Consider the following 26,106-nt stretch of genomic DNA (forward strand, 5'->3'; position numbering starts at 1 on the left):
CTCACAATGCACTGTCAGCTCACATCGTTGAAAAAAAGAATAAAGACAATAAATCCAAGATGTTTACAATTTCCAGTAAAGTTTAGCAGTGAAGATAGTAACACAGCAGTTTTGGACATGACCAATTATGAGAACTATAGATGTTCAAACACTTGGGCAACTGGTCTTAGGGAACATGTGTGAGAAGGACAGAAACCTGCAGGTTGATGGTGGCCAGTGGGTGTTGTAAAGTAAATGGAAAAGCTACTGAATTTGTTACAGAACATGAGATCTGTTCCAACTGGGTTGCCAGTAAACAGTCTGCCTCAGGACACTGTGCTGCTTCTTAGCTCTGGGGTCTGGTTAACAAGGAAGTCCATTTCAAGGCTCCTTCCAGCTCTAGAATTCAATGATCAATTGCAAAGTCGTAACTATGTACATATGTCTAATAGTTTTACTAGACATTTGTTTTACATGTGGTGTATCTAGTTTTCTTGAATTGCTAATGCCCACAACAGGGAAATTTAGAGACAGTTTCATCACCACTAGTTGAGGCATGGCGCTGTGGGCTGCGCAGTGGAGTGCAGAAATGATTATCCTGCGTTACAGCCATGGTGAGGTCAGTATTATATCCAAGAGTGGCTGGTCAAATGGTGATGTTGGATCAGCTCTTATTCAAAATATGCTATGAATTAAAGGGCTCCTCCTAACAGATTTCAAAATATAAATAGATTAGCAATATGGGTCAATGCTTGAATTGCTTCTCTACTCGTTGTCTGAACAGATTGTCAGGCTGTGTGCATGTCAAGTATACTATAATACAGAAAAGCAATTACTGTGCTCCCCAGTAGATTACAGGGTGAAGCTATTAAACATTTCATCAGAAAACTGCAAAGTACAGCTGTAAAGTTCTTTATGATTGGGAGCCGCCATTATTTGAGTGCTCAGTAGGTATTTACCACCAGCTGGTAAAATCTACCAGGGCAAGTTTCATGGTCACCTCGTTAACATGGAGCATTGCTGCAACCATTTGGTGGAGGAGATGGTTTTGGGGGTGACAATAAGGAACAAAAGCCAAATGTTGTCATGGGCCAGACTGCCTTTGTCATCTCTACTGTCAAAATCTGCCATGATTCTATAAAAGAAAACAAAGGTGATCTGCCTCTATTTTTTGGAAAGTATTTCTTTCTTTCACCTTTACATCCATTTACAATATGAAATACACACAGTCTGATCATGTCTTCTTTAAAGGTGTATTTGGAATTTCTTGAAAGGCAGGTGGATATTGTTCAAGTGATTATCCCCAGTGAAATTTATCTCCAAAGACAGGATTTGGAACTCACTGAGAGGGGGCCGAGGAGACAGATGGTGTTTATAGCACACGTGGAACCTCAGCATTAACTTTTAGAACAGAAGGGCGCACGGCCTTGGCAGCAGCCCCAAACTGAACTACTTTCCATTGATTGGTATGAATCATTTTCTCTCTCTGGCGCCTGTTCTTTTTCCATCCTCCACCCCACTCAAGTGCCAACAAATCTGCAGTTGACCTTTTCGTAGCTCTATGCTGGGTGTTTCTAATCCTTGTCAATTTCTTTCCAGACAGAGCTTTTTGTCCACGCCTTCAAGGATCAGCTGGTCAGAAGCGCTCTTTTAGCACTTTACACTGCCAGACCAGGAGGAGTCCTTAAGAAACCCCCGTCTCCTAAGAGCAACACAGAAGAGAGCAGCCCCCAGGATGCGCCCCCACCGGTCAGAAGGCAGGACTCCATACCGCACCACTCGGACTACGACGAGGAAGAGTGGGTAAGGATCTTCTGCCCGGCTTGCCTTCCAGTGTGTAGTCCTGGGAAAGAAAGCAAGAAAGACATTCCTGCTTTCCATCAGCATGAATTGAAAAGCAGTCATAATACAGATCGTAGCTATATGGGTAAAAATTTTTCTTAGGGACACATTATAAATGGAAGTTTTATTCCTTATCACGTTTATTCGACACAAGAATTTACTTGCTATGTGTGTACTTATTTTATACATATGTATACATATATTTATATATCATCAAAAATATGTCATCAAAGCAAAGATGCTTCTATATATAAAATAATACTTAACCTTATTTCTTGCCAAGGCAATTAACTGATAAAAATGTTTTTTAAAAAGAAAAGTTAAAAATCATCCATAAGATCATGGTACAGGTGCAGAAAGTATTTCCATCATTGTAGTCCACTGTTTCAGTTCTGGCCATATTTTAAAAAGTTTTAGCATTTTAATGGCAGGACACGAAAAATAGCTCTTAAATCATTCTTGTTCATCCCTCTGTTATTAAAATTAAGTTATTCTAGGTGGTCTAAATCGTCAGGAGACAGGCCACATGAAAGCATCAAAATAGTATCTAGTAAAGGCAAATGAACAAAAGAAGTAAATAGAGGGAGGGGGCTTATGGTCCCCAGAATAAGACAGAAGGGAGCAAGGATGCTAGTGATGCAGAGCGGTGTTGTTCCTGAGTCATTTTAATCCTCCCAGAATCTTCCAAAATACACCACACACACACACACACACAGACACACACACACACACAGAGATACACAAAAGGAAACACTTTCTTATGTTACGTGTTTTACCGACAAAGTAGTATGCAAGCTATCTTAGATGTTAAATAGTTAACGATTACTTTTCCTGCCACTCTAAATTTAAAAGTATTCTGGGAGTAAATTATCTGAAAGGCCCATGTCTCAAAAAAATTGCTGTCGGAAGAACCATGAAATGAGGCATTCTTTTTCTTTTGATAAAATGTCTATCACAGTGAAGAGAGAGCTGGGCCCCAAGAGGTAAATGCTGAATAAGTATTTGTTGTGGCTGATTAAGATTGTGTTTCTCCCACTGAAGCATTTTCAAAAGAGCAAATCTAATATTTCTTCCTTTTACCTTTACCTTCTTCAATTTATTCACAGCTCCAAGGCGTACACACTTCTTAACCTCTCTGAAGTTCCATTTTTCTTAACTGTAAAGTGAAAATAACAGTACCTGTGCTTAAGAGTGGTCATGGGATAAATGATTTACCTGTGTGGTAACACTCTATTACCTAGGAAGACCTGGACAAAAGCATTATATTACTTTCACAGCATTGTTACATTTATTCTCAGATGTGTAAATTACATAGTCCTATTTTAAGGGCCAATACCACCCCTTGAGATAAATGGTGAAAGTGGATCTCTCATAAAAGGAGGGTTGTGAATTTCAAAGAGTTTGGGGAGATATCAAAAAAGAACTTGCATTTCATTTAATTATACATACAGTTAATTAATTACGTTAAATCAAGTGAGAATTGTGGACTAGACAGCTTGTATCCGTAGCTTTCACCTCACCATGAGATGCAAACCCTCCTCACAACTCGCCTTCTCCTCCTGGTGAAAGTTGTTCCTCTTCTTTTCTTCCTTGTTTTCTTTGCTTTAGATAGTTTTTGAGACTTTCTCTATCATGGGAAAATAAGTAACACTAGGCCCATAAGTCCTAGTTAGGCGGTATATAAAAACATGTTAACAAATAGTCACAAATTAGTATGACAAAGGATGGAGCAATAGGTGGAGCTAGTATGACTTCAACTCTAAATTTCAAATCCAGAACCTTCTTATGATGGAACAGATGGAAGAAAGAGGGGGTCAGATGTTGAGTCAAGGAGGTTTATGGTTCATCATTCTGTCCAGTAGGTCTAGTGAATGCCTGTTCTGTTTTGAGTCCTCACTGTGTTGCATGCCCTGACTCAGAGAGCAACCACCCAGATCACAACCAACTCAGACTCTAGAAAGATAAATGGCAATTACAGTACAACGCTGGGTTTTACTCGGCGAAGCGTGGGACTCTTGTGGTCAAGGTGGGATTCCAGAAGCTAATATTGAATAAAAGTTAACCATTCAAGAAGGGGAGTGAAGTGGTCTTTTAGACTGGGATTCCTTAGCTGATCTATGGCGAAAGGTAGTTAGCGTGTGTATGTGTTTATTAATTGTCTGCTAGTTTTGTCTTAAAGACACTGAAAGTTGAGCATGTTTACTCCAAAAGCTGTCGGAAAGGCAGAAAGGAAAATGACTGCTAAAGCAAGGTGCTTAGAAGCAGAGAAGAGAGTCAATTCTAGTGGCCCAAGTTTCAGGGAGGTCAAGTCCTAAGTGAAAGTGTGCTTTTTTTGCCAAGATGGCAGGGAGGAGAGTTGCATGTGACTTTTGTGAATGGTGGGTGAGGTGGCGGATGGCTGTTTTTTGTTTGTTTGTTTGTTTAGAACATTCCAGTACTATTGAGAGCTAATTGGCATAGAACTTTATATTAATTTAAGGCATACAACATAGGAGTTGATAGATATAAATACCAGGATATGATTACCACAATAAATTCAGTTAACCATCTATCACCTCATATAGTTATAATTTTGTTTTGTTGTGATGAGAACTTTTACGATCTACTCTCTTAGCAGCTTTCAAATATGCAGGTCAGCCTATTGACTACCTTCACCCACTTCCCCTACTCCCGACCTCTCAACTTCCATAACCACCAATCTGCTCTGTTTCTATAAATTTTGTTGTATTTTTTTTTAGAGTCCACATATAAGTGAGATCATACAGTATTTGTTTTTGTTTGACTCATTCCCCATGGCATAAAGCCCTCAAGGTTCATCCCTGTTGCTGCACCTGGCAGGATTTTCTTCTGCTTTATGCCTAGCAGTATTCATTACATAGCTGGCTGGGTACATTGCTAGATAGCCAAATGATAGGTAGATGATTGATAGACTGATAGATAGATGATCGATAGACATCTCACATTTTCTTCATCTGTGCATCTGTTAATGGATGCGTAGGGTGTTAGGATGTTTCCATGTCGTGACTATTGTAAATAAAAAGGCTTCCATGAGCATGGGGGTAGAGATGACTCTTTAAAATAGTGATTTCTCTTCCTTCATATATATGCTCAAAAAATTCCTGGAGCATATGGTAGTTCTATTTTTAAACTTTTGAGCCACCTCCGCACTGTGGTCCATAGCAGCTGCCCCAATTTACATTCCCACCAGCAGTGTACCAGGGCTTCTTTTTCCAAATCCTCGCCAGCATGTGCTTCATCACTTTCTGATGACAGCCGTTCTAACAGGTGTGAGGTGCTACCTCATTGTGGTTTTGATTTGCATTTCCCTGGTGACTAGTGGTGTTGGGCACCATTTCATGTACTTGTTTGCCATTTTTTTAAAAAAAAAAATATCAATTCAGTTCCTCTGCCCATCTTAAAATTTATTTTGTTTTGACATTGAGTTACCTGGAGTTAACATTATGGTAATGTTAACCTGGGTGTTTACCTCATAGTAGGTGGTGGGTGGAGAGTGGTGAAAATCTCAAATCTGCACCAAAGAAAATGGGGGGAGGAGCTTGGTAGCAACATTGGAAACATTAGGAAGAATTCCAGGCCTCTGAGGGAGCACCCGGGGTTGCAGGGGCATCTTCGGGGCTGTTGGTTCACCCCTGACCATCCCCCTGGGAATACTTTGTTCTCTGGCCTCTGGGGAAAGTCTTACTGATTTTGCTTCCATCTGATGCAGCGGGGTCTTCTTCATTTCCCATCATTTGTGGTTTCCTTCAAAGGCAAAAAACGTAGGATGATAATGAAGTTCTGGTTCTCCTTTCATACAGTCTCTGAATTTTCTCCAGAACCTCTATTTCTAGAAAACAGCAATGTTTTTTTCTAAACCATAATGTTTTTTCTTGCCACAATTAGAAGGAAAATCTTTCCCACTTATTAAAGTTACTTCTAACTTTGTTCCTAATATAATTTTAGTCTGTTTGCAAACAGTAGCCAAGCTTGATTGTTATAGAACATTCTTACTGATTTTTCCTTATCCATCACTTTCTATTAAAGAAGAAAACAAAAAGCCCTTCGCCAGGAGATGGAAATCCCATATTAAAAAAAAAAAAGAAAACTCTTTCACTGAAGGCACAGCAATTTAACATTATTTTACAAGCTTTAATTTTAAAAAGTTGAGTAAATCCAAAGAAAATGCAACTAATTGAAAAATGCCTTTAGAGACATGCCACTAAATGAATTGGAAATACAACTTCGTGCCACTTTTCTTAGTTAATTAGGCGTTAGAAAAGTTCTAACACTGATTGCAAATCTAGTCAACTTCCTGAAATAATTCAATGTTATCAAGTAACTTAATTAAGCCTCTGTCATATCATATGAAAATATTCTCTGATCACTTAGGTTGCTTTTGGTTTGCAGATAAGATGATAAGAGCTCCATTTGAGGAAAAAAAAATCTGTTTGTTTTACTTAAGTTTCAAAAGTGGCTGTAATTTTACTAATTACCTAACTTACACAGCTATACTTAACTTCTTGTAATAAATATTTAGGAAGTAAATATATATCAGTAAATTATTCTTGAATTCTACTCTGCTGATGCATGTAATGACCTATTTCTTCTAGAGGTCAGGAGAGATAAACCCTATTAATTCCAAATTAGCACGAGGCTATTCTTTCTCTTTTCAACTTTATTGTCAAAATTGATGACGTGTGAATCTGGATAATAATTGTGCAGTCAATATGGAAAAGACTGAAACTGAAATAATCAAAAAAGAAAGACTGCTATTGGCTAAATTTTGCAATTAAATGATTGAGTACTTTAAAGGTTTATTTCCCTGAAAATTTAGTAAACAATTAAACCCCAAAGGAATATTGGGACTTTATGATAATCTGTACAACAGGCTAGACTAATAAAGCTTCTTCATCTTTAGCTGGTAAAGATGACATATTGCTTATTTTCCTTACATCCTTACAACAGATGCTTCCAGCAGCTGGCGTTCCAAGATTAGTTTGTCCAAAATATGAAAGCATGTCATCCAAGCAAAGCATTAAGTTGACCCAGTTTTTGTGTCTTCCAGTAATTATACAGTTCTTTAGAACACTGTGATTTAACTTCAATGTTACTACATTGGTGGATTTGGAGCTAAATCTGACTAACCATGCTAAAAAATTGTGAAAAAGAAAAAAGATAAACATTTGATTTCTGATCCATTCCAGCAAAGTGCAGAGCTAGAATTATTCTTATGGATTTAACAACATCACAAGCCCATTTTTAGTTGAACTGCATTTTCATGTCCGGTAACCTTTAGCATCCAAATTACCCAATTAATTCCCTTCTCATGTTATAAATTTAAATCAAATTTTGAATTCTAGTTTGCATTCATAAACTAGGCAATCAGTTGTTCTGCCTTATTAGGGTAAATGTCTTTATGCCACAGAAACATAACAAGTAATCCACATTAATCCATAATAATATTTCAATAATTTTATAGATTATGGAAATACTGACATAAATTGATAGTAATTCTTGTGCCAGACATTCTTTTAATAAAGTCCACATATAATCGGAAAAAAATTGTAGTGTAGTTGTACCTCAAAAAAAAGTCTTAATGAACATTTAAAAAACAATAATAATTGCAAGCTAATTTAAATTTTAAAAAGCAGGAGAAAATGTTCCCAAAGATTGCATTTTGGGATAAAATTTATGTGAACCACGTGTTCTGATAGGTTATTTACTAACTTCTCACAGCTTATTTTGCACTACACCTTTCTCTGATGACGTCTGGAATGAATATGAATGCTTGCTCTTGACAAGAGTATTGACAGAACTATTTATATTGCCATAATTGGTCACAGTGAGCAGAGATAGTTGCAAAATATTACTAACTGTTGAGCACAAAACATATTTAGTCAAATATCTCCACAGGCAATCTGTAGTGATCTGTATTCTCTACTTCTCTGCCAGCATCTGTCTCCATCTTAGACCTAATCTCTAGGGAAAACAGTTCAGGCTGTGCATAACACAGAGGTATCTATGCAAATTGATATTCAAAAGAGATTCTATTCAGTTCTCTGACTGGCTAGAATTATGCTATGTAAAACCATGGTCCTGATCTTAATAAGATGGAAATAAATCATTCTCATTCTCATTTTAAAATGAATGAATAATAAATTCTTACAGATGATGAGATACTAACCTAAGATTTAATTCTTCTAAAGTAACACGTTATAGCTTAGTACCTAAATGAGTAATATTTCCAATAAAATATGACCAGTTTTTCCATTTTATGTTTATATATAGATAGATGATTGATAGACAGATAGACAGACACACACACACACACACACACACACAGAGAAGCATTCAACTCCAAAACAGTTTGTATAATAAAACATTATTCTTGCATCACAGGGATATAAAGCCTCATGAGCACTGAATTTTAATCAGTTTGTTTGTATGGTTCACACATGTTCATGAACTTTAAAGTTCCTAAAGGGCAAAGACAATGTCATATTCACTCTTGTAACCCCCACAGTTAGCAAAAGCACAGAACATAAAAGCTACTCAACACTCATTTGTAGAATAAATTAATGACTTTGAAATTCACCCTTAAATTGTCATCCTTGTTATTTTGCAACATGGAGTATTTAAATTTGATATGACCTTGCTCTGTGTACAGTAGTACTTCACCCGCCTCTAAAATTCATGAATTCTTCTGAGGATTTAGATTCTCCCTTCCTGTCAAAAATTCCCGGTTAGATCCCTCTTACCTCAGTGGTGTTTCCCAGTGTCTTGCCCAATTCTCAGGGATTTGGTTTGCAGTTCCCTGATGATTAGTGGAGTTGAACATCTTGTCAGACCTGTTGACAATCTGTATGTCTTCTTTGAGATAAAGGTCTTTTCAGATCAATTTTAAAGGGAATGTGTTTTTATTGTAGAGTTGTATGAATTTATGTATTTTTGTTATTAAACCTGTTCATATAAATGATGTGCAACTATTTTCTTCCATTTAGTAAGTTGCCTTTTATTTTGTGGATGGTTTCCTTTGCTTTCCTTTTTAGTTTGGTGTAGGGCCATTTGTTTATTTTTTATTTTGTTGGTTTTGCTTTTCAAGTTGGATTAAAAAAATCATTGCCAAGAGCAATGTCAGTGAGCTTGCCACCAATGTTTTCTTCTAAGATGTTTATAGTTTCAGGTCTTGTGTTCAAGTCTTCAGTTCATTTTCAGATCATTTGTTTGTGTAGTGTGAGATACTGGTTTTGTTTCATTCTTTTTGCTTGTGACTGTCTAGTTTTCCCAACCCTATTTATTGAAGAGACTTTCCTCTCCCCGTTGCGGGTTTGGTTGTGCTAATCTTCTAATGATGAGCAGACATTGAAAACATTCCCTTTCTCCATCAGAAAGTTCAGGCAAAGACAGAATTAGGCTAGTTGTCTCTGATATGGCATCTTAATGTTATGTCGTGTGTTTTCTTGATGAATGGAAACATTCCTGAACTTCTCCTGTTTATTTCACCCAGGAGAAATGTGCTCTGAATACTTATTTGATATTAAAGTCCATACAAGGTGATTAACCAAAGTTCATGACTGTCCATTAAAATGCACAAATGTTCTATTAAAGAAAAGAAACCCCAAATGAGATCTTTATGTGCATGCATATTCATGAAATCCTGCCGACTTCTACATTTTCCCACATGCAGTTAACACTTTCACCTTCAGCCCTCTGTTTTATAACACCTAAAACAGGGTTTTATACAGACTAGTTCAGTGTCTTCTCAAAGTTATGTAGGGATTAGTGAGTGATAGATTTGCTGAATCAACATTTCATCCTCCAACTCAGTTCAGCATTTTTTTAACAGATTGTTTTATTTCTACAAATGTAATGGTGATTTTCCTCTGGTTTTATATTGAAAGCTATAATCTTCCTTGGATACTTTCCTAACTCTTGCAATGCCCGGTTCAGTGTCAGAAATGTTGATGTGCTTGTGTATAATGAATATGCAAACTTGAATATACACACATTGGAAATATATAACTACATTCAAATCAAAACTGTTAAAATTTAATACATTCAAATATGAATAATGAGACACTATCTCTTATGTAGAAATCTTTGGATTCCCCCAATTAACTGATTTTTATTTATTTTTAGTGAAGTGCCGTTATGTCATATACTTCACCCAGTTGTGTAAAAGTCCAGTGGTGTGCAGATAACATCAAATTATCAATTTGAAATTAAAAGTTTCATTAACCAGTAGATCTTTTTAACTTTCTATTAAACAGAGACTTGTTATTTTCACCAAAATGAAAGTTTTAGCCTTATGTTGTCACCTTTATTAGAGTGAACTCAGCTCTCCAGTGTGAGTTTAGTTCTGACTTTAATTTGAAGACCCAACAACTTCCTCAAGTCACTTCTTGATTTCCTTTTACTCATAAAAGCAGGTTATTAAGTCAATCAACAAATGTTAATTGAGTGGCAGTAATGCAGCAATGTTATCGGTGTCTGGGGAAAACAATTAAGTATAAAATATGAGTCCTGGCCTCAATTCCCATATCATCTAACTTAAATGAATGGCCAGCCAACACCCTAAAACAGAGATTTTAAAAGACATTTCGAGAATGGAGGTGGTTGTCTGAAAACACATTTAAAATGCAAAAAAAAAGACATATATACACATGTCAGTTCTCAGTGCTGTACCCCTGAAACTTCCATAGTGTTATAATACAGTGTGACTTCAACAACAAAACATAAAAATAATGAAAAGTGATTCAGAGAAAAATTATATGAAGGTTGGAGAAATTGAAAAAAATCATCTCTTCCTTCCTTTACTTATTCATTCTCCTATGTCTCTATTGCCTGATGAGTACTAGGACCTGAAAATAAAAGTCTGGATAAATAAAAGTAATTTCCTGCATAAAACCCTTGGCCTATTAGAAAAAAAAAGAAAAGTTAAGCAGAAAGAGAGCGGCATGCACAATTCCTGGAGACAGTGAGACGTCAATGGTTGAACATTTGGATGGATGGGAAATAAGGAGGAAAGCACTGTAAGCTAAAAAGCAGCATGTGTCAAGATAGAATTATTAGTTCCTCTAAGATTCTCTTCGTATCTTTGAAGTTCAGTGCTGAGCAGGCGTGAAGCTGATGCCCAGAAAATATATGTTGAGCTAATTAGCAGGATGTTTCTAGGGCAGCGAGAAGACTGACCTGGATGGATTTTTCACTTTATAGACTTACAAGAAATAAGAATTATTTAAGTCCACCCAACGGCAGAGGTGCCTCTAGGCTGAGAGCCGGAACGTGTGCTGTGGAACTCAGCCTGCTCAGATCGGGGGAGTGCTGGCATTGGTCTATGAGGGTGAATGGGCACCCCAGTGTGAACCGGATTGTGTGCTAGCTAGTGATAGAGTCTGGGCAAGAGCCATGTCAGGCCGGTATGGCGAGGTCAGCAGTGGAGAAACAGTTACTGGTTACCTGAATCCACTGTGTGACCAGGGACTGAGTCTCAGAGTGAGGCCAACAGTGTGGTTATTGGGAAATGGAGGTCAGGGGCCCTCCAGGGAGTGAGTAGGAGATGTCACACAGGAGTGTCGGTAGGAAGCAGAGGTTGGGGAATCTCGTGTAGTGTGATGGATGCTGCATCTGGTCTGGCTGTTTTCAGGGGACGTGTGTACTGTGGAGCCTGGGCCTCCTTGTGCTGTGGAGTATTTTAAGGGCAGTTCCTTTCACCTGCCAGTCTGGGTAAAGTTAGGCTTTAAGAGAAGAGCTTTCAAGCTCTTGAAAGAGTAAAGGTTTGTGGCGTTGAGGAACTAAGCCAGCAAATTGTTCTCAGTCAATCAGAGAATCTTCTTTTTAAAGATGTGATTACCCTTGTTGATGCACTGGTTGGTTCTAAGTAAAGTCCTTGGATTGGAAATGACCAGTGGGGAACTGCGCATGGCTGCAGAGAGGTAGCAGGGCCACTGTAGACATCTCTCTCAGTTCTGGCTCATTCTTCACATTCTTGCTGATCAAAATTGGACTAAGAAAGTTGATCAGCTAAGCATTGATGACCTTTTTTTTTTAAAGTTAACTGCTGATTCTAAGCAATCAAAATTCCTCTTGATGTCACCAAGCTCATAACTCTGGGGCCTGCTGAGTCAGCACCAGTGCCCTGGCCTCATAGCTCGCTTTCCAGGTGTAATGTACCCATGACTACTGCATCGAGGTTGTGCATGTACTGCCCCTGGACTTGACCCCACTTAACTCAGGTCCTAACCCAGAAATAAGTAAGCTCCAAGATCAGCACCTGAGGCAAAATGGAATAAATATTGCTGCTAGATCCCCACTGACTTTGTGCCCTCGCTGCCAAGAAAAAGTGTATAACCACTTTGCTTCCAACAAGTTGCATTGTCTGAAAGCTCCATTAAGTTCAGGGACACCAGTTAGGCTCCATTTAATAATATAGATTAGACTCTTCTCCACCAATTTTCCATTACTTCCTTCATTAGCAGGACACATAGCAAGATAATGTCGGCTATTTCCAGGGGGAAAGCCCAGTGATCAGTTTTGATAGGTGGTTATTGTTTTGTTTTATTTCTAACTCTCTCACATGGCCGAGCTGCTCACCAGGATCTGGAATTGCTCACCCTTCCCTCACCTGATGGGCTGGAAGCACATGTTCGTGCAGCCATGGTATTCTCATGCTTCCACTGAATTTCTCCCTTCTGAGCAACCTTTCCTCTTCATGGGCAAAGTGTGAAACAAATTGTATGGTTTTAACAGGGAAGACAGTGGTGTAGGCACCAATCTGCCAGCAGTCTAAGCAAAAGGAATTTCCCATGTGGCCCGCCCTACTTAAAATTCATCAGAATTAAGAATGAATTTTTGCTAGTTGTTTCCCTCTGCATATGTTTTCACAGAAATATCACAGAAAAAAACAGATATTCAAGGTTCCCCTTCAAGTATTTTGCTTCTCCATTTTTAGCATCTTAGTTCCAAAATAACCAATTATCTTGCACCTCTGTCTCTTACAAATGAATTTATCATCTCATCTTTCCTTACTGTAATTCATTTCCTATTTTATATCTGGTCACATGAATGGAGTTTTGGGTCTTGATACTGACACTCTAATAGTGTTGCCTATTTATGGCCATGGACCCTCTAGCCAAGTGATTGTTCCATCCTTGATTATATGATACTCTTAATAACAGACTTCAGGGTACATGTGACCAGCGTGATTTTTTGTAGAGTCATCTTTTAGTCCAAAATCTGCCTTGGGGTTCATTTTCAAGTCCCAGATAACTAAAACCTGATCTTACTCCTGTGAGGTGACACACACACCTTCACCTAATCCTTCCAGGCTCCTTCTCCTGACCTTTATCTTGCTGGTCTCCAGGGATCTGATCATTTCAGGAAGAGGAATTCTCCCTGTGTACCATAAGTCTGTGGAAAATCATACAGGAAGAAGTAAGTCTTTTAAGTCAAATTGAATCTTTAGTCCAATTATACCATTTTTATATTGTATGTCAGTCACCTTCTCTTACATGAAAGCGCATCTTCTCTAGAAGTTGAGTCAATAATATTGACCTTATTTGGTCACTAGTCACTGATAAACGAGCTACTGTGTGTGGACCCTTGTATAGAAACAACAACCTCGCTGTCCATCTCTGGATTAATCCTTCTCCTTCAACTTCCTTTGCTCCCCCACGCTCTGTCTTTCTTCCAGCACCTACGCAAAACAGTGAGGACACAGCTCTCAAATAATTCACACTTTAGTATTGAACTCACAAATGCAAGTCAGTGACTTTAATCTACTCGACAGGTGTCATAAGAGAAGGGAACAATAACCAGTAGAGCTCAGAGTTCTCACCCTACCCGCAAGGCAGGATGTCCTCTCCTGCAGATCAAGAGTGAGTGGCTTGGGGTCTGCTGCTGAGCAGGCCTGCATAAGGCATTGATGTGCATGGATTGTGTATTTCATGTTGCATGAGAAACTGCTCAGCTTTCACCCCCCACAAACATCCTCGCAGCTCCAATGTCCTCTGCACATTTAAGGACATAAAACTTTTGTCACATGACCCTTCACTTTGTTGCTGGTCCTGAGCAGTGAACATGCTTCACTGTTTCTGATACCAATAAATATCCCTCTAGTCACTGCTAAGTTGATCTTCCTACCAGTGGAATTCTGTCTCCTGGAATATCTATGAGGGAGGAAGAATAATAATAGACTAAATTAATAATTATTCTTTTCTCTACCATATCTTCAGGCTGTGCAGAGATAAGGTTAAGAGTGGTTGATCCATCCCTTGTATCCCTCATGCTCCTTGATCTTTGAGAAAATATATACAATTTCATTTAACATCAGCAAGAGGAAGACAGTTGAAACTGATATGCGAAGTAAACCTGGACAATTATAATAATCCCCCCCCACACTTTTCCCTCAATAGCAGAGTTAATTCCCAGTATTAGCTGGAGAGTTGCTTCATTTTTCAATTAAATAGACTTAAGGATGCAGTTGTTGGTGCTGATTAATGCGTATTTGGAATGGGGGCCATTAAGTTTGTTATTATCGTCTGGAATGTAAGCGCCTCACCAAACCCCACGATGCGTCATTTCAGAACCTCAATTTATTTGCCTTCATCAAGCATTTGCTCCTGAAAGGTAGAAATGAGCTTCTTTAGCTCTTCTCGTTTATAGCTCAGAGGTGCCTGCAGCTCTGATGATGTAATCCATGGATGTAATTATGTGTTACTATCCCTTATAGGGGACGTGCTTTTAATTCTTTGAGGGGTAGACCTGTCTTTACGGGAAAAAATGTTGTGATTAATTGTGATTAATAACATCCTTCACACTTAAGATTACAGGGTAATGAAAAGAAGCTTGATTCATTCAGGAAAGCCAGGAAGCATAGAATATGATTTTGCCAAATTGTAATAATTTTACCAAACACTTTCTTAGAAGCTGTGTCATTACACTCTCACTGCAGCCTTGTGAGACAGGCAGGCAAAGATTTTTCAAAATTCTACATGAACAGACTATGATTCCCAAAAATGAAGTGGTTCTCCTAGGCAGCATTTTCCTTAAGTGAACCTCAAACTTGCCTTTTTTAACTTTGAATGTAATGCTTTTCTACTCATCCTGTTTACTCCGGCAGCTACAACAGGCATTTGTACATCCTCATAGTGGTTTTAATGTGGCTAAATTATTCAGCTAGCTTAGTTTTTACAAGACAACTATAAAATCATCTAAATTCAACTTTAGTTCTTTCTTCCATGATTTATCCTATCCATTATTAGTTTATATGTTTATAAACTAGCAAAATTAACTTCAGAAAAAAATATATTTGGGGAGAGATATATAAACCACTTAAAGAAGTACTATAATTGAGTATTATCTTTGTACTAAGTACTACTTGAGTTCTTGAAAGCATCTACTGAGAGACTGTTTTCTGGCAAGATGCAAAGGAATCACCATAAATCTACTTGGTTCTTATGTGATAATGTATTAGTCAGGATTCTCCAGAGAAATAGAACAAGTAGGGTATCTCTCTACATATATGTATATAAATGAAGACATTTATATGAAGATATATATACGTATCTAATGAAGATATTTATTACAAAATATTAGCTCAGATGATTTTAGAGGCCTGGAAGTCCCGCCACCTGCCAGCTGAGACCCAGGAAGGTGATGGTGATGTCGTCCTGGACATCAGGGGAGCCCGGGCCTCTAGTTCCCAGTCCAGGTCTTTAAGTTCGAAATCCAAGAGCACTGAGGGCAGGAGACTAATACTCCAATTCAGTCACTCCGTCAAGAAAGGTCAACATTTTCCTTCCGCTAACTCTTTGCTCCACTCGAGTCCTCAGTGGAGGAGATCATGCTCATCTACCTTGGGGAGGGCAAATAGCTTTGCTGAGTCCACTGACTCAATCACTGACTTCACAGGCACATCAGAAATGCTGCTTAGCCACATCTATAGCCACCCCATGGGTCCATCGGGTTAACACATAGAATTAGCCAGCATAGATGGGGAGTGACAACTTCCAGAAGTTATCAGACTTAGTGTGATCAGAATCACAAGGGGAGCTTGTGAAAATTTCAGTTTAGATTACCTTCTGCTGGTGGTTCTGAAGTGGGTGGGAACAAAGGTGCACATTTTAATTCTGTTTGAGGTGAACTGGAGCCCACACTGTAGGATCTTGTAGCACTTGTTGTAGTCAAATTAATAGAGAAAGAAACAGGCATGATGGTTGCCCGGGGCTGGGGAAGGTACAGTGTTTCAGTTTGGGAAAAAGGAAAAACTCCAGAGGTGGAGGGACAGTGATGACATTTGTACAACATTGTGAATGGACTTAATGTCATTGACTGTACACTTAAAATGGGTAAAATGGTCGACTTTGTTATTTCTCTAACATTAAATAAAAAATAGAATTTCTCATGCAAATAGTCGCCATTTTTCACAGCTATTGGCTTGTCTTTGCTGTCTTCCAAAGTGTTGGTGAGGAGGGCCTCCTTGGTGGCACAAGAGGTTAAGATGCAGCCTATGAGGCTGTCCACAGCTACTGCAGCACGAGTTCGATCCCCAGCCAGGGAGCTACCCACATGGCGCAGCAGACCTCTCCTGTCTCCCTGCTGCTCCTCTCAGCAGTGTATTTCAGTCAATCTGCCTATACTGTTCCCAGCTCTGTCTCAGGTGAATCCTTACAAATACACACACACACACACACACACACACACACACACACCCCACACTTCTGGCCTGTACCCGAGTCTTGTATGCATAAATAAATAAATATTAAAAAAAAAAGTGTTGGTGAGGAAAGTAGATGTTTCCAGTCTAAAACATCATAGTATGTAATCAATGATGGATTAATATTGCATGTTAGCGTATCATTTCTTCATGACAAAACAAAAATAATGTACTAAATGAAAGGATTTATCAAAGTTAAATTTTGCTTTCTGAGGAGAAAATAGATTCTTGTATATCCAGTCTGGACAAATGAATGAAAATGTCAGCCAGTCACTGCGTTGTTGGAAACAACCAAACTGGGCCTTTTGCTGGCACCAGGAAAGCCAAACTCTGAGTCTCGAGAACTGTCTCCATATGAGGAGTTTATTCAAGATGGCTATCAAGAGATTCAGGGGCATCAGCACCCCAAACTGGTTCCCCAAATGGCAGGAGTGCTGGGCTTATACAAGGGGCGAAGGAAGGTGAGCAAAGGTAGGTTTCTCATTTCCAGGCCCAAGGAGGTGCCACAGCCCAGGCGATACAGTCAAGGTGTTGGGCTTCCCAGCAGGTGCTTCTCAGCAATCAGCAGATGTTTGCTTCTGATGCCACTGTTAGCTCGGGGGGAGGGGGGGTAGGGGGAGCACAGAAAATTTTATTAGCAAAGGAGCACAATCCATTTCCCAGGCTCCCTGAATACAGGTGGAGCCAATCAACTGTCACAAGGAGGAAGCAGAGGGTGTGCACTTAACAGTGAGTTTCAAACTCAGTTCTAAAGAGGGATTGCGAAAGGGTGGTTAGAGTTTCCTTCTTGTTTGTTCCTGATTTTTGAGTTGATGGGAGTTTGTGTTGTTGTTGGAAAATGGAGGGGATCTGGCTACATGGCCAGTTCCTCTAAAATGGATCCATCAGATTTTGCCTGATCTTGTTTTTACTATAAAAATTTATAGTGATATTCATGTTCTTTTCAGGATAGGGTGTGGGCCAATGTGGGAAAGAGCCTGAACTGCATTATTGCTATGGTGGATAAGTTGATCGAGAGAGACGGCAAGAGCGAAGACAGTAGCAGCAACAAAGATGGAGAAAAAGACCCTTCCCAAGTGGACGCCATCATCACTCATCCAAAGGGTAAGGAATCGTCTCCCCGTCACTGACTGAGTAAACAAACCGGGAAAGTCATGGTAAAGTGAGAGAGAAAAAGAGGAGTCAATAGAGCCTTTGATGAAAGTGCTGACAGCTGCTTTTCTGCTGCTCTGGCGTGGATGATGGAAGGCTGTTTATCAAATTGCATCTCAGTTGTGTTTTTAGAACTGCTTGCAGTGCTATTTTTTTTTTTCTTTACTACATAAAATCCTTCTTGAGAAAAGAGTGTTCACTTTTAAAGAATCTGACATAGTTTAATCTACGTTTATACATTCCTCCAGACATTATTAGGAAGGAAACAGGCATCTGTTCTTCAAAGTGAGCAACTTTGAGGGATATCAGGACCCAGTAACTCAAAATGGCTCCTGAAAACGATGAATTTGATAAAAGGCGTTTTACCTTTTTCTGGGGAAGTTTTTGTGAATTGTCTCAAAGAAGTTTATGATTCACTCCATCTGAGAGGGATATGTGCATTATTCTAAAGATGTATTAGAAAGGCTCGATTTTCATGTGCATGCATATATATTTATATGCTAATATATCTATACATACAGAATGACGTGGCCTGTAGACAGACACCTGCAGATACTTTCCGATACCGTATAACAAGGTTGGCTAGCAGACATGATGATCAAAATTTTAACCATAGTTGTGTCCCTATAAATGGCCTTTTGGTTGTAATTTCTTATTAATTTAATTAATTTTGCCAACAAAAACTTAGACAAATATTGCATGTCTTTATGGTAGTAAGATCTTATGTTAGAATTGTCCCATTTCACAAAGTATCTCAAAATGTTTGAAAAGTATAACAGTGTCGCCCCTCCCTCTTCTTAAGAAATCTGCTTTTCCTTTTACTTTAAGAAAATATGGGTGATTATAAAATTAAATTTATGTCTTCCCAATTTGTTTTCCTGATTTTTCATTACTCATATTTTCATCAAGAATTTAATTATGTGAAACATAAATCTTGCATCACTTGATTAACAGCAGAACCATTTCTAAATCATATTTGTAAATAATGACTTTATAAAGTTTTTAGATTACAGATTGTCCCTCTGTCTATACTGTGTATGCACAGAGGTGCAAAATTTACACTCATGTCCTTTTCTGTTCACACCTGTTTAGTCTAACTACATATGGGGATTTTCTTTTTTAATAGTATTAGTTTTATTAGCTAATGAATCTTGCCCAGCTTCATGACTTCACATGAATCAATATGAAAGCTTGTCATAGCTTATGTCATAAAGAAATGGTATACTTCAATTTTCTTTAATTGAACATTTATTGACTATCATTTCTGAGCCAGACACTGTGCTGTGCTCTAGAAAATGAGGTAAAGAGGCAGCATTCATTTCAGTGACTTATTCTGGCCATTGATGAGTTTTCAAAGCCTAGTATTTTTTTAGAAGAAATAAGAAAGGGATGCTGGATTTTGCTATATTTTTTTGCTTTGATGTTTCAAAAAAAAAAAAAAATCATTGAAGAGAAGAGAGTTCCAAACTATTTGAAAGGATACATTAGATCACTGCATTCTACCAGAAGATTATTACCCAGGTGATCAAAAAATGCATTTTAAAAAGTCAAAATATATGGTAGATAATTTATCTGTAAGATTAGAGGAATCGCTTTTATTCGGTTGCTATACAAGTTGCTACCAACATGGATTCACACCTGGATCAGCAGGTTAGAGTCAAATTACAAAACGGTGACCTCTCGGTTTGATTGTGTCGCCTCCCCTTCATCATTCACCTCTAGTTCATCTATTCTTTTTTGCTATAAACATGTTTGGGAGATAAGACACTATTTAAATGTGTAAAATGAAATAGATACTTTTGACTGAAAATTGTTAAATTACAATCAAATAATTTCAAAATTCAAATTTTTGTGAATGATTCGCGTGATAGACAATTGTCTACAGTGTGCATGTTTTGGAGAGGATATTGGTACATAGGAAAGGTTGTTAACAATATATAAATAGATGTTTACAAATGAATGTGTATCCCAGTATCTTCAAATATATGAGGTTGTTACTGCCTAGTTGGAGTAGAATTGATTACATCAGGGCCTCCCTGGTGGCGCAGGGGGTTAACTCAGCAGTATGAAGCTATGGCATGAGTTCAACCCCCGGCCAGTGAGCTACCCACATGGCACAGCAGACCTCTTCTGTCTCACTCTCAGCAATGTATTTCAGTAGATCTGCCTGTTCTGCTCCCTACGCTGTCTCTGGTGAATCCTCTCACCCCCCACACCTCTGACCTACACCCCAGCTCTCGTATGCATAAATAAAAAAAGAACTGATTACGTCAATTATTTCATAAAAATTTATTTTTATTCCTTTATAAAACAGTGCTCAATTCATTACAAAACAACACATTATTAATTCTTATTATTATCATTTTATTAACATCTTCTTTATAGTAGAGAAAAAACAGTTCCAGTTTCTATCCTGACTTTTATCACCCAAAGCAATAAAGTAGAGAAAGTGTTAGTCCCATTTTGGACTATTATAAAGCAGATGAATAGCCTAAACTGCATGTATTCGCCTATACTATTTCCGAACCTATTTCAAATATAGATACATGAGATATACATTCATTAATAGGTGCCCCAGCTTACCTGCATTTTAAAATTTTATTAGAAAAGGCATAATGATTTAGAAAAATAAATAGAAACAAATAGAAATAGAAACAAATAAGATTGTGTATGATTTTAGTTTTCTCATTTCAGTTAGACATAACCATTTTGAACATAGTTCTCTCTCTACACACACACACACACACACACACGCACACACACACACTCACACACACTCACTCTACTGTAACCGACCTGAAATGCACATTATAAATACACATTATGTTCTGCGTAGTTCCTGATGTAAGTTTTCTGGAAATGAGAAGGTCATGACAGTAAATTAGTTCATCAAAGAAACCACTATTTTAAGTATTTAATTATAATAACAGTGCTGCAAGTTATATATAAGCATCTGAACATCTAAGTCTCTAACTACACTTTTGACATTTCCCCCATAAGAGCACTAGGAGTGGAATTATAAGAAAGAGTTATCCCTTCCCTCCCACATATTTTCGTAAGCAATTATTTGTTTACATTAGCATGGACTCGTAAATACTAATTTTGTTCTCTGGTTCTGTTATTATTTGTTTGAGGCTCAGGTTGGTCTGGAGGAAGCCACTGGGGGCTCCTTCTTGCTGGCCACAGGGACCTTTTCTGGTTCCCCAGCACAGTCTTCACCCCGCTTCCTGCCTCATGGTTCTTGCCTCTCCCATACTCCCTGGCACCCTAGGTACCCTAAGGTACCACCCAGGCTTAGGTGGAACTATTTTTCCTGGAACCTGGCTTTTTTGGTTTTTTTTTTTTTGGTTTTTTTTTTTTGTAAACAGCATCTAAAAAGCAACATTTGCGTGGGTAGGAACAATTTGATGGTTCTGTGTAACAATAGACACTCTCAGCAGCAACAACCACAGGCACCATTTTAACTGACGTCTTCCCAGTCTTAAATATTTTCCCTGACTTCACACCAATTTGGATGGGAAATATGTTGTAATTTCTGGCTATTTGTGAAGTTTGACATTATATAACAATGCTCCATTTCAAAACATTATTTTGGAATTCACTTCTTCAGTAGCTCCATATTTATCCCCAGTGCATGGAGTGGAAAAGTTGTCATATCCTTTTCTTATAACAACTAATTAATGAATTGATTCAGCGAGTGACCTGTACCATCTAGAATTTATTGTAATGGGTTCTGTGATACTGACAGGCATTTCTAGCCACGTTATGTATCAGTGATTATTTTCTTCTGGTGGTATTAGTTTGGTTTTCTTTCTGTACATATTAAGTCCAGTAAATATTTTGTTTTCCATTTCTTTTTTGATTTATTTGTTTAAATATATTTTACAACATGTTCATTTTTGTAAATGGTATGCTTTCTCCTCTCGAATCAATTTCTGGAATTTTTATATTTGTTCATGTTTTGACAATTGTATTTATATTAAGGATAGATTTTGAATTCTCATAGCCTAGGCCAAGCCTAGGCATTTCTCCTTCTTGACCATTATCTTTCTATTTTTACATCATAGTTGTAATTTATATTTGCTTCACTACATATATGCATGTGTCTATGTGTATACACACATATACATACATATATTTTAAATCTGTAGTTTAGAAAGTTTTTTGTTTCTTTTAAAGGTTTTTTTCTTTAGAGCTAGGATTGTACAATATGTCTTCATAAATTGATTTTCAAGTGAACATATAGTGCTAAGACTTCCTCTACTGTGCTCAACACAAATAATAAAATAGCGAACTTCCATATATGTGTATATACATATATACATACATTTACATTAATTTGAATATACATATATACATGAATATAAATGTGTATATATATTTGCACGTTTTCTGAACTATCAAGATTGCTCATTGATTTTTCAGTACGCTTGAACATATGTATGAGTATTTACAATAGCACAGGCATTCATTTTCATAATAAGTTGAAGACTCATGGATAAAACCAGTGCATATTAGAATCTCAGATTTTGATATCCCCTTAAAGATTATGCAATTAAACCTCCTAAATTTATGTAAAGAAGCTTATCTACATTATCTCTGCCAATTTCACCAAACCTGTGATACAGATCTCCACCGTAGAAAACCATGTGTATTTCCTAGACTGGCATACTCCAGGTGTAGATCTAAATGGGTTTCCTTTGATTGTATTCACTGGCCCAGATCTAATCCTTTGCAACAAGCAAAACGCATTTATTTTCCTTTTCTACATTACAGCTAAAATCTTATCTGAGACCAACCATCATGCCTTTTTATTTTGTCACTTTTTAAACCATTTTTCAAAGGAATAGCTTCAGAGTAACACAGAACAACCACCTCCCTACTTTTAGATACTATTCTTCTATTAATAATATCTAAGTTTTAGCTCTTTTGAAAACCACATTTTACTAGTAAATCTACTGTTTCCCATTCACCTTGCTAAATCTGACCTATCCTTCAGGTTTCTCATGATGCTATAATATTTAAGCCCAGTGATGTGCTAGAATTTGTGAAGTATTAGGGCACAAGGAAATTAAGACATGGTCTATCTCGGTTCTACAGAGGAGATTGATGCCTAAGCCCATGACTGCAGGATAATACACTGTGAGCGCTCGCTGATAAATACCAGCTCCTTTCATCCATCTTCTCTGCTGTCCTACTCGGGTTTATTTTATTCACATTTTATAAACATTTCTTGCCCATTCATAGAAGTAATAGATAAAAATGATGGGAAAACAGAGATAAACACAGGCCCTTGAGGCACAACACAAAAAAATAACTGTGTGCATTGAAATACAGTTGAAATGCTACTCTTTGGGGGCTGCATATGCATCTACTCCTGTGACTGCATGGCCTGTTTCTGCCTTTCGCAAGGGTCCCATGAAATGCCTGGTGCAAAGCAAATATCCTGTGTCACTGATGACCTTTTTCTAACCTGCCCAGCTATACAACCCTGTCAAAAAAGAGGATGGAGTTCCAGTCACATAATTTTTCTTAATGAGCCCCTGCTGACTTCAAGTGTCACCGCTTCCTCCTCCATCTGAGGTAACTATCCATGCAGGTCACAGAGTTAGTCATTTACTACTGGTTAGAGTTTCTTTAATACTCCTGTCCTTCCCAACATCAAAATTCCCTTAACTTGTAAGATACGAGGAGCCTGGTATGAAAGCAAATGAGTCAAGGCCAGGCTGGGTCATTTGAGTCTCTGTGCTCATGCACCCCAAAGTCTGAGGGAGTATGGCATGCAAGAGTAAATAGAAATCACCGTGACAGGTCGAGAGACACAACACTGAGGAAGAAAGGAAAAAGCTTATTTCCTGCTCTTTGAACGGTGGTCTCACAATTTTATTTCTCATTAGATCCTGCAAATGATGTAGTCATGCTTTCCGCATTGCACGTAGAGAGACCCACAGGACTCATGCAAGATATTCTCAAAGAGTGAGTGTAATGGAAAGGCACTGAAGCGTGGGAGGAGGCGCCACGGGCCCAGGGCAATCTGGGCCTCCAGTTATCACTTTTTCTGATGTTTCAGATAAATCTCAATCTTTAGAGAACTACCCCAATTTTTAAAGGTCAATAATTTTATTGATGATTAAAATATGAGAAGGCAAAATAAAATATACTTGAGGGTCTAATAAAGCTGGTCCATGGGCCACTGGTTTGAAGCCTCTAAATCGCCAGTTTTTGTAAATGTTGTTTTAAATATTCTGTTTCCCACTAGGCTTGACACTATCTTTTTGTGTTTTGCTCTTGAATCTCCTCAGCCTTACATAATTTTGGCAAGGAAGAGACACAAGTTTTATGGGAAAAAAAGGCCTAATCACCTTGCTCTGGAACTACTACCTGACTAGAAACGCTTAGACATTTTTTCTTGAAGTTATTAGTGACCGTCTTTAATATATGTGCATATTTATGTATATCTGCATGAAGATCATTTTGTTTTCAAAACTCATACTCAACATTAGACAATTATTTCAACGGTTTTATAATATGTGAGAAGTCTGTTTTATTTGGTAAAATGCAAAGATACAAGCACAAACCATTTTCATCACAAGATATAATAATATCCTTGAATTTTATGAATTCTATACATGGATGTTTAGATTTTCATTGGGAAAGAAAAATCAGTGAATCAGGCTTTTAGAAACTCATAGTTCTGTCAGTGAAACAACTTTGAAGCGTTAAAGATACTTGATAAAAATAATGACAAGAGGGCCTCCCTGGTGGCGCAGCAGGTTGAGCACCGCGCTGTGAAACTGTCCTCAGCTTCTGCAGTGGGGGTTCAATTCCCAGACAGCCAGGGAGCTGCCCACATGGTGCGGCAGACCTCTCCTGTCTTGCCCACTGCTTCCCTCAGCAGTGTATTTCAGTCCATTTGCCTGTTCTGTTCCCCAATCTGTCTCTGGTGAATCCATTCACCCTCCGTGCCTTTGGCCTGTACCCCAGTTCTTGTATAAAAATAAAAATAAATCTTAAAAAAAAGAAAAAAATAATTACAAGATACCACAAATATTTTTATTATAAACTTAGGTTTTATGTAATTGTGTATTATGATATCCAGTCTTATCAGAAAACTGCTGTTTCCCTTAAAAAAAAATGGACAATAAATTGTGATGTAGCAGAACAGCACCGGACACAGAGCCAAGATTTCTGGCAAGTCCACAATTTACTTCTTTGGCCACATAACTCTGTCAGATCACTTAGTTTCTCTGGACCTCACTTTCTTTGTTAGTAAAATAAAGATCATCTTCAAGTTTTTAAGGTCTCTGCCAGTTCTAAAGATTTATGCTAATAAAGATACCACATAATCAAAAATGATTTTTTTCTTTCAAGGAAAATCAGGACTGAAAGGTGACTTTGGGTTCACTTTAGGATTTAGAAGTGATTTTGAATTTAGCAACATGAAAATGTTGGTGACATTGGCAAGAATTGTTTTAAGAGGGTGAGCATTGAAACCCAATGGAACAAGGGGAGAGGAAGAAAAGGAAGTGGAGATAGTTTTACTCTTGAGACATTTCACTGTGAAATGTGAAAGGAAGTAGAGAAACGGTGAAGCTACAGGGGGCAGGAGGGTGGAGTGGGGTATGTTTGTTTTTAAAGGTGAGGAAGAAACGTCACCTTTGTGTGCTGGTTATGGGAAGGATACAGTAACACAAGGACAGACTTATAATGTAGACTAATGGGGGGAGTTGCTGGAGGAATATTCTTAGGTAGGTGAGAAGGGCTAAGACAGAGGAGCTGGTCTTAGCTAGAGAGGAAACAGCTCAGGTCAGAACCAGGAGAGAAGGAAGGGTATAATGAACAATGCTGGTAGGTGGCAGACATTGGGTAACTAGAAATTTATAATAGTTTCCATTTTTTAAACATAATAGCTGCTATTTATGGGTTGCTGGATATATGCTAAAAACTCTCGTTAAAAATGCCTGCATTGACTCATAACTATTGGAATACTCATAGTAGGTCCACGCAATTAATGGATGAGAGAGGAAGAGCTGAAGTCACCTGTCACTGCCAAGCCAATCAGGGTCTGGACTGAGAGCCTATTAAACGCCTGGGAGGTGCTGCTTATCCCAGGAAAGGGCATCACTAATCTCAATCCATACAGATCATTGTCTTGCTCTCACCCTTTTAACAAAATAGTAAGTTTTATTAGACACAAATTAATAATGTTATAAGATAACTTCATGAAAACCGATCAATGGCTTGGAGGATTACTATGGAATTTTCCTTAGGCACAAATTAAGAATTGCCATGTGTTCACAATTACACTTGAAAAATTACTGAAGTTTCTCATGAATATGGTGATACTCACACCCACAAAAAATGAATAAACAGAGAAAAAGAGAGATTCATATCTCCCCCTGGGAATTTGGCGCATA

The 26,106-nt window shown here is 38.0% G+C and overlaps 1 protein-coding gene across 8 annotated transcripts in view; it reads left to right on the top strand.

Moving 5' to 3' along the window:
- INPP4B (inositol polyphosphate-4-phosphatase type II B) overlaps nucleotides 1-26,106 on the top strand; it is a gene marked incomplete at both ends in the record, with an annotated part of 278,348 nt that overhangs the window by 184,161 nt on the left and 68,081 nt on the right. For 6 of the 8 annotated variants that reach the window (XM_084246365.1, XM_084246367.1, XM_084246370.1 and 3 more), the window contains 2 exons: nucleotides 1,579-1,782; nucleotides 17,485-17,641. In XM_084246365.1, the coding sequence (XP_084102491.1) occupies nucleotides 1,579-1,782; nucleotides 17,485-17,641 (361 nt within the window). The remainder of the gene's footprint in view (nucleotides 1-1,578; nucleotides 1,783-17,484; nucleotides 17,642-26,106) is intronic. The other 2 variants (XM_084246371.1, XM_084246372.1) reach the window with 1 other exon arrangement.

This window comes from Talpa europaea, assembly GCF_964194135.1.
Source record: "Talpa europaea genome assembly, chromosome: 10".
In the NCBI taxonomy this organism is placed as follows: domain Eukaryota; kingdom Metazoa; phylum Chordata; class Mammalia; order Eulipotyphla; family Talpidae; genus Talpa; species Talpa europaea.